The 16,609-nt window shown below is 46.5% G+C and overlaps 1 protein-coding gene across 1 annotated transcript; it reads right to left on the bottom strand.

Annotated features, from left to right (window-relative positions):
- Window positions 1–1,003: 1,003 nt before the first annotated feature.
- On the bottom strand, window positions 1,004–9,245 carry TMEM45B (transmembrane protein 45B). Its single transcript, XM_083587237.1, has 5 exons — window positions 8,882–9,245; window positions 6,917–7,129; window positions 4,168–4,352; window positions 3,075–3,220; window positions 1,004–1,722 (listed from the first exon to the last, which is right to left on the bottom strand). Exons 1-5 carry the CDS (start codon window positions 9,063–9,065, stop codon window positions 1,581–1,583), a joined length of 870 nt encoding a protein of 289 aa, XP_083443363.1. The 5' UTR covers window positions 9,066–9,245; the 3' UTR covers window positions 1,004–1,580.
- Window positions 9,246–16,609: the final 7,364 nt, after the last annotated feature.

Raw genomic sequence — 16,609 nt, 5'->3', positions numbered from 1 at the left:
CTGTTAACGGAGAAATCTGAAGGCTCCCTTGGACAAAAAACAAGGACACCAGCCAGGAATACCAGAGCAAAACAGCAGCCAGTAGGGTTCGTCTTTATTGAAGACTGTTGCGACAGGACTCCCACCTGCCACAAGGTGAAACAAGATGGACGCCCCGTACAAAAGAGAACCCAAACTTTTATTAGCTGCTAATCCCCATGTTACAACCCCCTAAACTACATCACTAATACATCATCATTACATCATGAGAGGGGAGGTCTGGTGGCAGTAATCTGAGCATCCTGGACCCTGCCCCAATGCCCCCCTTGCCCTCCACCAAACATCTATCAAGTGAAACAAAAGAGACATTTACATTTCCATATTTCCCAGCCAAGTTAATCACACCCTTTTGTCTTTATCTGGGTTTGTTATTTCTGGAATGGCTACCTTGTCTGGCACTCAGGTATCAGGATGCCAGGGATTATCACTCAGGCAGAGGGGCTGCTGAGTGGCTGAGCTCACATGTCTATATGAATTTCTGAAGTTTTCCCAGGGAGCCAGTACATAGATAAATTTATCAGTGAATTGTTACATTTGGTATTGTGCAGCAGAGGCCCTTTGTATAGATAGGAAGAAACTGTGATGAAGTGTTTTGTGGGGGCAAATCACAAAAGTGATTGTGCTGATTTTAGTAGTGGGCTGCATGTGCATGATATCTACAGGAGGGGCAACCACCCCCCAACCTATATATAAATTCCTGCAACAAAACCACTCTGAAAATTATAGCTCTGCACCCTTAAACTTCCAGTATCCTTTGGGGGAAGCCACAACAGTTTAAAATATCATGATACTGCTTTAAATGGATAGTGCCGATGCGGCCTAGAAGATACTTGGTTATGTTGATGTTCCAGGGAGCTGTATATATCACACTGTTGTTATGTTTCCAATACATGTGTGGAAGGTGAATGAGGTAGTGTATCAATGTTCAATAGACATCATATAGATTACTCCCTTGAAAAGTCTCTGCAGAAAACCACCCTTTATCGGCAATACACATGTACACATATGCATATAGATGAATTAAACTGCATGCAGAAATTTCAATAGAATATCAAATGTACCAGTCAGAACCACGATCTGGCCAACTCGCATTACAGATGTGGCTGTAGCTCTAATGGACTCCAGAGTGGTTTTTATAATGATCATGCCTAAAGGGTTTTGCCACTCATTTAACTGGGCAGCTTGACATCCAACCCATTGCTTACAACTAAATCTAATTACAAATTGCATGTCCCATGCAGTGTAAACACAAAGTCCTCAAAAGGTCATCAGATTTGATGTATTTTTTTTTTTTAAAGCCACAAAGTTCATTAGCAGGACATTTTCCAGTGCACACTTTGGCCCTCGGATATAATTTTTTGGGAATTTGCTGAGGTGAGTGTGCTTGCAGCTGAAGGCTTTGAACACTTGTATAAGAGGGTACAGCTCCCCTTTTGCTGTTGACTATGTTTTTTTTTAATATAAAGAGCAACCTTTATGTCAGATGGGAACTAGAAATAGTTTTTTAAAAAATCTTGAAGAATAGTGGAAAATGAGGCTCTTCATTTTTCATCTGAGATGTTCTCTGGTAGGAGGACAGGGTCCGGGGTTCGGTTTTTCCTCCATAGACAACATGCCAAGTCCAGCTCCACATCCAGTTCCACTTCGACGTTTCCATAGTTTACTCCACGTCCGTTACTGCAGCTGCAGAAATGCAAACCCCCAAATATATTGATATACGCAACGGGGAGAAACAAAACCCAGTTCAGCAATTGCTAAGGAATTGACAGCAGCATAATTGTTGACCTCACGCCCTGTTCCCATGGAGGTTGCAAAGCAATGGTCAAGCCACACAGGCTGGCACACTGTGCAATCATGACGCCAGCTGTTGAGCATTGCTTGACGTCTGGCTGCTGTTACTCCACGGGGTTCCTTTGTCTGCATTTCTCTGCCTACCACCTGATCCATTTTTTTATTTGTTCTTGGCAGTTATTCCGTTAAGTTTTTACAACAGCTTTTTTAAAAATATTGAACTGTTTTATATTGACGTGAGCTTCTCAAAGAGTGTGAAGAAGGGTGGATAAGAAGGAAGGATTTTAAAAATACAGTTTTGGCAGGCGGGGAGCGTATTTTTGAGCCACACACTGTGTAAAAGAATGGGTGTTACTCCTTTTCAAACTGCTACAGGAACAATGTGCCACATACGTTGTCAGTGTGGAGCAATGCACTGGCTTGATGTGCATGACGCATCAGTATTGGTATGAGATCAGTTACGTGGGTGATGCTGTGGTCTAAACCACTCAGCCTCTTGGGCTTGGCGATCAGAAGGTCGGCAACTTGAATCCCCGCGACAGGGTGAGCTCCCATTGCTCTGTCCCAGCTTCTGCCAACCTAGCAGCTCGAAAGCACGCCAGTGCAAGTAGATAAATAGTACCACTGCGGCGGGAAGGTAAATGATGTTTCCATGAGCTCTGGTTTCCGTCATAGTGTCCCATTGCACCAGAAGCAATTTAGTCATGCTGGCCATATGAACCGGGAAGCTGTCTGTGGACAAACTCCTGCTCCTTCGGCCTGAAAGCGAGGTGAGTGCCACAACCCCATAGTCACCTTTGACTGGACTTAACCGTCCAGGGGTCCTTTACCTTTTTTACCTTACTATTGGCTATCACAGGCCTGAAGCGGGGAGGGAGTATATTTCAGGAGTGACAAAAGGAGAGAAGTTACTTGCTTCTCTCCTCTTCCCACAACTTTTTACACTGCTATTTGAGGCTAGAGGATATGTGCCCTCTAAATGTTGTTGGGGACTCCCAACTCCTGCCAGCCCCGGCCACCGTGACTAATGGTCAGGGATGATGGGCCACTAATATATTCCAGCAACACCTGGAAGGCCCACAGATTGCTCATCCCTGCCCTAAGTAGAAAAGAATGAACATGGCCAAGACATAAGCAATGTCCATCCTTGGACTACCACTAGCCAACCATGGCTACCTGTTCCCACATGAAGCATTCCACTGGATCATTTTGGGTTCACCCACTGCCTAATGACCAACACTCACCGCTGACTGATGAAACCATTGGCTGCCATCACAAGAAGGCCAACAGCATAGTGCCAAAAGAAGCACATGGTCAGGAAGCTCTTGTTTCCATGCTCCTCTTGTTTCCAGCCTGGACCTCCCCATGGTGGATACAGAACAAAGCCAATCTGAGGGTTGCAAAGAGAGATGTTGCATCATTCAGAGCTACAGGAGTATAATATAGGAGTTGCCAGGATAGCACCCACTGGCGTACAGGTGCCCAACAGAGGCCTTCCCTGGTACACTCAGAATCCCCTCTTCTTCCCCATCTCTGCTGAAATTCAGATGAAGCGTTTTGTTGCAGCCAGTTAAATTGGGTGTGTGTGTGTGTGTGGTGCCCAAGAATGTTTCTCCAGTTTGCAATTGAACCCTTAAACTCAGAAAGGTACTTTGGTTCACAGAAGTGGTGCTGTTAGCTAATCTTAGGTTGTGTTCACACCAAACCTCTAAAGCTCTGTGATGATGCTACATTAAACAGTCAAGACTTCCCCTCCATTTTTTTTTTAAAGATGTATTTTAAGAGTGTTGGGAGTTGTTATAAGTCCTTTATTCCTTTCTCAGAGCCACATTTCCCAGAGTGGTTTAACAGTCAATCCCTCTCCACAGCAAACTCTGGGAAATGTAGGATTGGGACAGAAATAGGAGACAACTCCCAGCATTCTTAACACAGCTTCCAGAATGCTTTGGGGAAGAATCCACGACTCTTAATTTAAAGTTCTCCCATAGGGCTTTAAAAGGATGGGGTAAATGGTCTCCTCCCTGCTCTTTTTAGATGGCAATGTATACCACTTCACTGACTTCAAAATGTGATAAGCCTGCCTTGCCGCAACTGAGGCACCTCCTGGTCATTTTGCTGAGTGGGTCCCTGGACTTCTGCCCTAAGGTCCTACCCCGATGGTGCCACTGGCTCACAGCCACCTTTTATTATTCCAGTGCATTGCTCAGAGCAACACTTTTCTCTTGGCACACACTTGCACTCCAGCACATGTTGGGGGGGTATTGATTTAAACATTTCACAGACCTGGACATTAAATCTGAAGCACAGGCATCTCCTGCCACTCCCCCCGCTACTAACCTGCCAGAACCAGGATCCTTGGAGGATGAAGAGGCTGGCCCTGAAGAGCTCCAGGAGGGTGTGATCTCGTTGGAAGACCTCCAGCGAGGCACAGAGGGCAGCTCCAAACACAGCGATGCTCATGAGATGATAGAGATGTTCCGTCAACGCGGCGTCCTTGTAGTCATGGAAATGGAACAGGAAGCCTGCCAGAATCCAAACCACAGGGGACGATTACTCAAGAGCATTAGCAAAATTGGACCTTCAAGGATTCTTAAATCAATACGTGTTGGGAAGCCTGCCTGCATGTTAAGTAGGTGTTTCCCTCTGCTTTCTATGTGTGGGCAGCCAGAGGCCATTTCAAGCTTTGGCCCATTTTGTCCCTGGCTGGCAGTGGAATATATTTTGATCATGCCTCCCAAGCTCCTCATTCTATATATTCTGAGGTTGCTGCACTCTAAACGGATGTGGCGTTTTTACTCAATGAGCATTGCTCATTGCACTGCAGCTCTTTGGGCTTTGATATGATCTTGGCTGCAGAATGTGGGCATTTGTGAATCACGGTGTCTCTAGCACCAAACAGCTGTAGTAGGGCAGTCACTTTACTTGTTGATGTGTGCTTTGGATAATTCTCAAAGCGATTCGGGGCTTATTAGTTTAGAGAAAAGGCAAGGAAGAGGCAACATGATGGAAAATTTGTAAAATTATTCATGGCATGGAGAAAGGTGGACAGAGAAACCTTTTTCTCCCTCCTAACAGTACGACTAAGAGGGACGCGGGTGGCGCTGTGGGTTAAACCACAGACCCTAGGACTTGCTGATCAGAAGGTCGGCTGTTCAAATCCCCACGACGGGATGAGCTCCCGTTGCTCAGTCCCTGCTCCTGCCAACCTCGAAAGCACGTCAAAGTGCAAGTAGATGAACAGGTACCACTCCAGCGGGAAGGTAAACAGCAGCTTAGTCATGCTGGCCACATGACTCAGAAGCTGTACACCGGCTCCCTCGGCCAATAAAGCTAGATGAGTGCTGCAACCCCAGAGTCAGCCACAACTGGACCTAATGGTGAGGGGTCCCTTTACCTTTAACAGTACGACTAGCAAAGCTGAATGCTGTAAGATTCGGGGCAGATAAAAGAAAGCAATCTCTTCGCACAGAGCATAGTTAAAGCATGCAACTCATTTCCTTGGTAGGCAGTGATGTCCACCAACTTGGCTTTCAATTAGGATTGCACAAGTTAATGGAGGCGAGGACTATCAGTGGCTATTCTTCATGGCGGCTGTGCTTGGTCTACACGGTCAGAAGCAGTCGCTGGAAATCACAATAAGGGAGAGGGTTCTGGTGCTTCAGAGAAGTGTGAAAGACGAATAATAGCTGTGTTGTGGTTCACGTACGGATTCAGGAAGTACGAAAGAGGTAGGTTCACATCACATTGCGAGCTGAACAGATTCCGCCCCTTAAAAGCAGGATTGTTTCTTGCCCCCCTGCTAACATTTTCATTCGATAGCAGCTGATTAAGGTGGACTTCATCTGCAACACAGGAGGCTTTTTGTTTCGACAGCCTTTGGAAAAAAGCAGTCACTGAAGGTGGGACCCTATGCAGTGGGGGATCACCAGCTTTGCACGCAGAAGAGACCTTATCTGGTTCTTGGACCCTTAAATTATAAAAGGATGTAGAGCAGCTGGGCTGATTGCGGGGAGAAGTGGGGAGAAATACCCCCTGAAAAGTGTTGGAAAGGTGCTGCTAAGAGCAGACAGTACTGATCTAGATAAACACAACAGTGTGACTCACTATAAGGCAGCTTTGTGTGTCTGGTTATTGCTAAATTAATACATCAGGGTACATTCAAAATATTTTTTTAAAAGCTGGGGTAGGAAACTATAATGGAAAATAAACTAGCCTCTTCCATAAACCGTAATTGCCGCCTAGTGGCCATTTTATGTAAATAAACTACTCGCCAATTCTCCAGTTGCCTATTTGCTGCGATTAGGTGATCTGCATGTATATTCAAGATCACATAATACAGTCTTGCTAAGCCTCAAGTACTTAGCGCCCCATGATTCTGTGCTTATAATGGCTAGTGAACATTAGAATTACCGCTCCAGCGCATGCTAAAAAGACGGAGGAATAAAGCCTTTCCCCCCCATGTCCCTAATTATGTGTACAAAAGACAGTTACTCGTCAATAAATCACAATGGTCATAGCCCACAGGCTTTTGTGCTCTGGTGCTCAGGGTGGGAGTGCCATTTCTTGCGTAGTCCAAATGGCATCAACCTCCTGCAGGAGAAGAGGTATCAGCAGGAGTTGAGGAAACTGTGGTTTGCAGAAGCACAGCTCATAGCAACCATGAACCGTGCCTTCAGTTTCGTGGGCCCAACTCCATGGAACTCCCTGCCACAAGAAGTTAGGCAGACACTTTACTGAGTTTCAGATGCCTAGTCAGAACTTTTTATTTCAGAAGAACACTCTGGCTTCCCAAAACTGGCATTTTAAAGCATTATTGCCTTTGACCACCGAGGCAGAGCACAGCCATCCTGGCTAATAGCCATTCCTAGCCTTCCCCTCCCTGAATTTTAAATCCATCTAGGTTGTTGGCCATCACTGCCTCCTAGCTAGCAGAATGTCTTGTGTTCACCCTGCCCCAAGGCTCCAGGGCTTGAAGAACAATCCCTGAACAGGGTCTTTAGTTGGGGGCAGCTGCCATTTCCCATCACGACCCTTTTGACTTGTCCATCTTAATGCTTCGGACCGTTAGCCTCTGTTCATTGCTCACCTTCTGCAAACAAAGCCAGAGCCAGCAGGAGGCGATCCAGCCCCACTGGCAACTTGAGCGACGTATGGACGAGGACATCCGCCACTCCAGAAAAGCCATAGAAGAGGTACATGGTCATGTGCTGCCAGCTCATCAGCTGGACCCAGTCTTGGGTCTCGCTGTCGTAGAGAGAAAGGTGAGGTCCACCCGGGACCAGCTGCTCAGCCAGTATTCCTGTAAGGCAGGACACAAGTCATTTTGCTTCCTTAGTAGAGTGAAGGACTGGGCAAAATTTGAAGGCAGGTGTACATGATAGGGTGGAAAGGAAGAACACACAGCAGAAAGAGCTCAGTAAGTGCAAGTATTAAGCAAGCCTCCTGACCTTAAACTCTTACTGGCTTAGCAAGTAATAATGTGTCTCATTGGGGTTCTTTACAAGTTATGACAGACACCCCCAAACTCGGCCCTCCAGATGTTTTGGGACTACAACTCCCATCACCCCTAGCTAACAGGACCAGTGGTCAGGGATGATGGGTAGTCCCAAAACATCTGGAGGGCCGAATTTGGGGATGCCTGAGTTACGCACAGGCTAAGGATGAGCCATATGTTTGCTGATTTTCACACTAAAACTTGCTATTTCAATAGCATGACTTATTTTTTTTACATACACACAAACTCAGCAATTCTGTTTTTCCAACTGTTTGATATGAGGCAGTTATTCAACTGAGCGGACTTTCTAAGACCTAGAAGACTAGCCACAATGTCTATGCTCTGTCTCCGCCATGGGAGGCAATCTGTCTCTGAATATCCACTGCTGAGAATTGCAGGTGGGGAGGGTGCTGTTGTGCTCATGTCTTGCTTTCAGGATTTCTACAGGCATCTGGTTGGCCGCTGTGACAACAGGATGCTGGACTAGATGGGCCTTTGGCAACTCCAGCTCAGGCTGATTTGAGATTTGTGGCCCTGCCTAGAGAAAGCCGACCAAATGACACATGCTTCTGTTAAATCCAGACTACCGTATGAGGCTGCCCTTAGAGATGGTTTGGAAACGGCAGCTGGTACAGAATGCGCCCAGCAGGACACTTGTGGCTAGTCTGCAAAAATGGGCAGAAGATCCCACTACACTCACTCTGGTGCCAGTTATATTGGCTGCCATTTCAGTTCTGGGCTCCATTAAAAGTGCTGGTTTTTCCCCCTGGTGCCCTAAACGGTGTGGGACCAGGTTGTCTGAAAAGTCGCCAGCATTAAGATCAGCCTCTGAGGCTCTGCTCTCTGGCTTGCAGTCAGAAAGCTGGCGCAGAAGGTAGCGGCCAGGTTGCTTTGGAAGCAAATTGCCACCCGCGTATAGCACCGTGCTTGCAGTATTTGCACTGCCTGCCATTCTGCCACGGGCCCAAACCCAAGGTTTTGGTGTCAGCATATAAGGCCCTGTGCAGCTCAGGACCAGCTTCCTTGAGAGACCTTATATACCCATTAGGTTGCTGCATTCTACAGGAGAGTTTCTCCTTCACTGGAGGCTTTGTTTAGAGGTTGGGTGGCCATCTGTCAGAGACTCTTTAGCTGCACTGCAGGGGGTCAGACTAGATGACCCTTGGGTCCCTTCCAAATCTACAAAGTCCCTAAAGTATCAGAAGCTTTGCTACCCAGTAACTCAGAGCAGGGCTTTCAGTGTATGTGCACTCTGAAAACAACTGAAGTCATTTTTTGTTGCAACTAGCCTTTCCAGGAAGATGAAAATGTCTCTGCCCTTAAGGGTTCATTTTGTACTGTTTTCAAACTTATTTCCAGTCGTTTCTATGGTAGGACTGTAAATTTCCCTGAGACACAGTGGCGGAGTGGCGAACAGGCGGGGGCATGTCTGGTGCGTGTCTCTCCCCCCTGCCCCCCCCGTTCGTCTGCCAGTGCCGAGACATAGATGTAAAAAAGAGGCTTCATAATGGTACATCATCTCTCCTGCAGAAGGAAGATTACGTTGGAGTAAAGTACCTCCTAGAGCAAAGAAAGCTTTCACTGTTCCTTCAATAATATCCATAGATTGGATCCAGTGGCTGTGCGGGTTGCCTGAATCCAGCTTTAGAAGAATGTACTTTATGGGGTATTTGATGGACCACCACAGGCCGAGCATCAGGAAGAAGTTCCCGCGAAGAGCACTGCCAATAAAGCTTGACATCGTTGCTTGACCCTTCAAAACAAGAAGAGGAAACCCACAGAGAATGTCAGTGACTGCATGTGCTATGTGGTTGTGAAACCATTCTTCTGCCCAATGAAACAGCACAGTCAGTTGAGCATGAGATTCTTAATCTCAGGGCTGTGGGTTCAAGTCCCACGTTGGGCAAAAGATTCCTGCATTGCAGGGGGTTGGACTAGATAACCCTTCCAACTCTACAGTTCTATGGTTCTATGTCCTTATTTCTGGACAACAGTGAATGCAGAGACCCGGGGGGGGGGGGGGACGAACTACGTCAAGAGTGCTGTGGCTGGCTCACATCTGACTTAGTGACACATTGAGGTCGCAATGCTGACCTCGGCTGCATTCATACGACCGTTTATTCCATTTCCCTAACTGTCAATTCCCATATTATGTTTGAGCTTCCACACACTGCAAAAGCCACTTCTGTAAATATACAGTGGTACCACGGGTTACATACGCTTCAGGTTACATACGCTTCAGGTTACAGACTCCGCTAACTGAGAAATAGTGCTTCACGTTAAGAACTTTGCTTCAGGATGAGAACAGAAATTGTGCTGCGGCGGCACGGCAGCAGCAGGAGGCCCCATTAGCTAAAGTGGTGCTTCAGGTTAAGAACAGTTTCAGGTTAAGTATGGACCTCCGGAACGAATCAAGTACTTAACCCGAGGTACCACTGTAGTGGAATATAGCTTGACTTGAGTGCCTTTACCAAAGGTGTCATGGGCTTTGAAGACACTTGAACTCAGGATGCAAGGGAGAAACGTGCTAAGAGGAAGGCACGCTTAGCAAACTCTCACCATGATCAACTCCTGCCCAGAAACCAATGTCCCCACTGTGGAAGGATGTGTGGATCCAGAATCGGCCTCCACAGTCACTTACAGACTCATTGTTAAAACCGTGTTTATGGAAGACAATCTTACTCAGCTACGAGTGATCGCCAAAGAAGAAGATTTGTTTCCAGGGGAAAAAGTCTGTCTGCAAACAACACAGAAACAGGCGCTTTATTTGTGCTATATTCTACTATATTTATGGAAGTGGCTCTTATGTCATGTGACGGTTCAAATATTATGCAGAAATTAACAGGGAAATGTCGGGAGAACGGAAGCTGTTGGTTACCAAAACCAGCGCCTGAAATTTGGAACTCTGAAGAATGTTACATACTAGATATCATCCCTTTGGATTTTCAGGCACTTTGGGGAAACTTTTAAAAATGCCGATAGGCCTATGCTGCTCTTTAAAAGCATCTTGATTAGCCAGGCATTCTAATGATTATTTTGTCCCATTTTTAATGGTTTTTCACTTTTCATTGTTTACATGCTGTTGTACACCCCTCTTATGTATAATGAGATGCTAGAAAAGAAATACGTTCCTGGTTTTCTTTTTGCATTGTCCTTATAATAAACACACACTCTTATTTGCACAACACCCCAATCTCTGAGTGGTACAAGTCTCCAGGAGCTCCAGGTGCTTCCCCAATGCTCATGTTTTATTTTGGGAATGAGGCACAGGGGAGACTGTAGTGTCTTTAGCATATATGGTTTATTTACACATATGTACAAGCCAAGCTTACAGTGGAGGGATTTGCAGTATCAACACCCCAAAAGGGTCTCGTTTCTCCCATAGCCACAGCTTTGGATTCAAGCAGAGATCCACCATTTCTCTACCTCTCTGGCTTTTCCGCTTGCTACCTTGCTTCTCAGCCACATAACTCCTAACTCTCAACACTGCCTTCATTCATTCTCACTGTCTGCGAGCTGAGAGATTTGCGTCTCCCACAAAGCCCCTTCCTTTGGTCTCCTTTCGCCTCACCTAGAAGCTAGCCTAGCTTGATTAGCTTTTAAAACCTGTTGAATCCAAGTCTGGCACCCATCTTAAATTCCCACATTTACTGGATCCAGGGATTAGAGAGGTCTTGCACCCACAAACTCAAAACAATATAGATGCAGAGGCAAACATAAGGCACATTGGTGTTTTTCCAGAGACCATTTGTCTCTGGAAAGCTGCAATTTCGTACCCTGAATTTTATGCTTTGAGCTTTTATTTCATTTTTGTTTGAACTGCAGTTATTATAAGCATAATTGCAACACCATCTTTCACTCTGCTTCTCTCTGCAATTTAAGCCTAACTGTATATATCTGCCTGCCTGCCAGGTGGATAAGTACTTCCACAGCAAGGTCTGCATGTTTTCCATCTGCTCAGCCCCACTCAAGGGAGTGGGGAGGCTTTAACCCTTTCTGAAAGAACCTTGTTCCTTCCCTGCATAAATTTGCTTGCCTGCCCTGAAATGTCACCTCCTCTGCTTTCATGCACCCAAAACGCTAAGCCAATTTATACACATGAAAGCTCTCTAACACATAGCATCAACAAAATTTGGCAAAGTATGAAGGCAGTGCTGAAGGAAAATTGCCATGGTTTTGAAGTGCATAGGGAGTCTACAACACATTTCCCAACAGGAAGAAAATAACCCTGTTGTGCAAGGAGGACAGCAAACTTCCTTTCCAACATGGCAATTAATTTGGCAGACCTGTACCAGAGCCAGGCTGCATGTAGCTTTGCCAGAGCTTTGAAAAACCCATTTAACGTCTTCAGTCTTTATCACCAGTGAGCTGTAGAGTCAAAAGCCCAGCCAATCATGGCCCTAATCAGAGTAGACCTATTCAAGTTGATGAGCATGAATAATTGCAGCTCGTTTGTGGAATGCTCTCCCCAGGGAGGCTTGCCCAAGCACCTTCACTGCATATCTTTTGGCGCCAGGAATACATTCCTTTTTAACTAGGCGTTTGGTTGTTAATCTATGACATTTTAAAGTGGGTGGGTGTAACAACAACCACAACAACAACCACAACAAACAGTGTTATGAGAGAGGGAGAAAAACTTTTCTAGCCACCTTCTCCAAATCACACATAATTTTATAAACTTCTATCATTCCATGCTGCAACGTTCTATTGCAGGTCCCACTAGTTTCCTCCAGGGAGCTCAAGGTGGCATGCAAGGGTCTCCCTCCTAGAGAAGAAGAGGGAGATAGGTTGGTCTAGTGGGCTTCACGGCTGAGTAGTGTTTCAACAGGGCTGGATTAAGACACCCTGAGGTCCCAAGCTATGCCAAGCTAAAGATCCCCTATAGCAGCACCAAAAAACATTTATTCTAAAGGAATGGACAATGAAAATAGAAATAATAAAGTAACTATTTCTTCCACATCAGAATAATAATGTCTGATTTAGCCTCTGTAACATTATGGACTACTGCAGGACGCTCTGCTTGGGGCAACCCTTGACGGTTGTTTTCTGTTTCCTTTACCGAGTTATGCAAAACTTTAAATTTAGTCATTCATTTTGTATTTAGAGGCTCCAAGCTGAAGCTTCCTGAGCTTGTGCATAAAACTGCTGGTGGTTTTGAACCTGGGTCTCCCACAGAAACCCCTTTTTTCAGCTGGAACTTGCCGGAGCCCAGTTCTGGCACTTCTCAGGTGGGTGCCATTGCCATTAAAGTGGTATCTCCAGTTACAGATGCTTCAGGTTACAGACTCTGCTAACCCAGAAATAGTACCTCGGGTTAAGAACTTTGCTTCAGGATGAGAACAGAAATCGCACAGCGGCGGTGCGGTGGCAGAAGGCCCCATTAGCTAAAGTGGTACCTCAGGTTAAGAACAGTTTCAGGTTAAGAACGGACCTCTGGAACGAATTAAATTCTTAACCCAAGGTACCACTGTATAAGAGAACACAGGAGGTGTTCATGGTGAGTTCCAGCACTTCTTTTTCCAGGAAAAACCCCCCCATCACCTCAGTCCTCCCTACGCATTCCCCTACTTTTCTCTACCGGATTCTGTTTCAGAAATACTTGCTCCGTAAGGATGTATGTACATAATCAAAAGCGTCCCTTTCAGGAGGGCACAGTGTGGTACTTACTGGTGCGGTGGATGCTTCTTTTGCTTAGGCCCCGGCAGATCCTGCCAAATTCAGGCTCTCAAGTGTGAACTGTGGCAAGCAGGTCTGTGTAGGAGTAAATCACAGCAGGCAAGGGGAGGAGCAGGGCAGGGAGGAGGCTGCCCTGCTGAGCTCTCCACCCTATACATCATTTAAACCAGTCGGCACACATTTGTAATTGGATATGCCTTCTGGAAGCCAAGTGGTCAACTTCCCAGGAGACTACAGGCACATTCCAGGCACACAGTCCCCACAGCATTTTTGTTGTTTAGATGACTTCCTCTAACATTTTACACATTATGCAACATGTCATAGCAGCACCCAAGTCCTGGAAAACAGGCATGGCCCCAATAAGGTTCTCACCTGCCCTTCCTCCTGCAATTTCCACCCCTCTCTGAGCTGCATCAAGCTGCTGTTTTCCTTCTCCCAGATGGGAATGTGTCCTGTGTGTGTTTTTGAGTGATTTTTCAGAATAGTGGAATAACAGGAAGAGCAGCAACAGCAGCAGCAGCAGCAATAATCATCACGCTGTATTCACCATCCTCTCCTGGTAGTTACCAGTAAGAACAGGGATTCCCTCCCTAGCCACCCCACAGTGGTGGTTGTGATGGAGTCCCTCAGTCCCAATTAGCAACCCTTGTTGCTGGAAGTTCCTGCTCCCACTTGGCAAATGGCTGCCTGCATTCACTTCAGTGCCATCAGATGATGCAGATAATAAACCCAGGAGCCCAATTAATTGCTCTGATTCAAACGACTGCCTGGTATCCCAACCACGGGGAAATCTCTGCTTCCGGTTGTAACATTCTTCTGCTTTTTTTGGCAGCGATCCTGCATTGCTAATGGCATTTTCCTCCTGCAGAGAAGGATGCGGTAGAGGTAGTTGTGTGAGCACATGCATTTAATTAAAGTTTCGTCAAGCAGCAGATTTAGGGGTTCTGTTGTTTGTTGGCAATGGCCATTATTAATCTGCACGATAATCTAGAGGGAGGCAGGGGACCTGTGCGTGGGCAGGGCTGGTTCTGAATCATATTATCCCGTCTTGCAAAACATCTTGCTTTGAAGTGGAGGAACCAGTAGGAAGGTAAGAGTTCGGTAGGAAGGTTAGGTGGAGGAGGAAAAACCTGCTAAGTGTCAGGAGTCAGAGTTAACTCTTTATTCAAAGAAACCCAAACAGCTCATGCCTAGTGATCACAGCAACTCTTCCCAGTAGGTCTTGTCCCAATGAGGCAGTTGTGAGAATTGAAGGTCTTCACCATCCCATCAGGACGCGGGTGGCGCTGTGGGTTAAACCACAGAGCCTAGGATCAGAAGGTCGGCTGTTCGAATCCCCGCCACGGGGTGAGCTCCAGGGGTGAGCTCCTCTTGCTCGGTCCCTGCTCCTGCCAACCTAGCAGTTTGAAAGCACATCAAAGTGCAAGTAGATAAATAGGTACCGCTCCAGCGGGAAGGTAAACGGCATTTCCGTGTGCTGCTCTGGTTTGCCAGAAGCGGCTTAGTCATGCTGGCCACATGACCTGGAAGCTATACGCCGGCTCCCTCGGCCAATAAAGCAAAATGAGGGCAGCAACCCCAGAGTCGGCCACGACTGGACCTAATGGTCAGGGGTCCCTTTACCTTTACCTTCCCACCCCTTTCTAAGGTTCCTCCCCTGGTTCCTTCCCTAGCAGCCTAAGGCTGTGTCACCTTGCCTTCCTTTGCTCTGCCCTCTTCATACCTCTCTTGTTCCTGGGAGACTGGGGGGAGGGAAGCTGGTCACTGCAAGAGGGGGAGACCCCTTGGCTTCTTCAGCAGCCTGACTCATCTCTGCCTCTTGCCCCCCCTTTTCTCCAGCTCCTGCTTCTGCCTCCAATTCTGAACTGCTCTCTTCCACAGCCTCTTCCTGCTCACTAAACCCTGTTGCTTCTTCAGCTTCTGACACAGTGGGGTGTGTGTGTGTAAGTCAGCACCCCTGTCCTGACTGTTAGGATATAGTTCCATTCCACCTTTAGAACAGGTATGTGGAGTTGTTGTATGTCACATGTCTGTTTACTTCCAGCACAGTCTGCTGGAAACTTCCGTTGTATATAGCTTTTGCCTATGCTGCTGTTTTACTTGGATATGAAAGGAAGCAGACATGTTTTTCTTTTGTCCTGATGCTGAATAAACGCTTGTAAATATGCTTACATATGCCTCTGTCTGCTACTTCCGTTGCAAAGAGGTCTTATCTCTGCTGGCTTGTGCTCAGTCTCTAAAGGTCTCTGAGGCTTGAGTCGCAGTTTTTGATGCTGTTCCGAGAACCAGAGTTCGCCCGGCTGCCAGCCGGTGGGCTGGAGCCAGCTGGGGGCCTGCCAAATACCCCTGTCGGATGCATCCCAACACTGACACCTCTTTCTCCTCCCACTCTGCTCCTTCTTCTCCCTCTGAACACTCATAGTCGTCCCACCACCAATTCCTTGGCTCTGAGCCTTCTTCTACTTGGGGCGTTTCTCCACCTGATGCCTCCCACCCCTCCTCTTCATCCAAGCCAGTATAGGACACTGAGCTTGAATACTGCTAAGATGGAGGCGCTGTGGATCTGTAGCTCCCACGTCCAAGAAATGGGTCAGTTGCCTACCCTGGATGGGGTTTCACGCCCCCTGAAGAAGCAGGTTCGCAGTTTGTGGGGGCTTCTTGGTACATCTCTGTGGCTGGAGTCTCAGTTGCTAGAAGTGCCTTTTATCAACTGCAGCTGATTCTACAGCTGCAGCCATTCCTGGACCACGAAAACCTTGCCGCAGTAGTTCATACGTTGGTTACCTCAAGACTGGATTGCTGCAGTGTGCTCTGTGGGGGGCTTCCCTCGCACTTGAGCTGCAGTTGGTGCAGAATGCTGCAGTGCAATTGCTGACACTAGAGCTCAGTGGTCTGCGCTGTTTGTGCCAATTTGCTACCGGGCCAAGATCAAGGTTATTACTGTTAATATAAAAAGCCTTTAGCAACTTGGGAACTAGTTTAACCTATGAGATCTCCTCATCCCACCTGTGCCCACTCGACCACTTGGATCCGTGGAATGGCCACAGCTGCAGGTGCCACATAATCCTCTTTCCACATTTGTAAGAACTTGGTCATTCAGTGTGTCAAACCTACGCTTTGGAACTCCCTGCCTCTTGATATATGGCAGCTGCCTTCATGGTACTCTCTTTGGCACTAGCTAAAAGCGTTCTTGTTTAGACAAGCCTACCCAGATGCTTTGGGTAGGCAGCCCTGTTTAGGGAAGTTTTTAATGTTTGATGTTTTATCGGGTTTTTAATATTCTGTTGGGAGCCGCCCGGTGTGGCTGGGAAGACCCGGTCAGATGGGCGGGTTATAAGTAATAATAATAATAATAATAATAATAATAATAATAATAATAATACTATTTGAAAGCTGAGGTAATTTTAATCCATTTTTGAATTTTAACTTCTGCATGTTTTAAAGTCTGACTGTAATTTGTTTCTTTGTAATTTTATCCTTTTGTGAAACACTTTGAGAGTTCTCTTTTAAAAAAAATGAACAATCAAACTGTGTCTAAATGTTATGAAGTAAGTAAATAAATAAACCCCCATCATCACTCACCATTGGACCTGCTGGCTGGGACTAATA

Source organism: Podarcis filfolensis (assembly GCF_964270895.1).
Source record: "Podarcis filfolensis genome assembly, chromosome: 15".
NCBI classification, from domain to species: Eukaryota; Metazoa; Chordata; class Lepidosauria; order Squamata; family Lacertidae; genus Podarcis; species Podarcis filfolensis.
The sequence above is the reverse complement of the archived record's forward strand: the minus strand, read 5'-3'. Positions and strand labels throughout refer to the sequence as shown.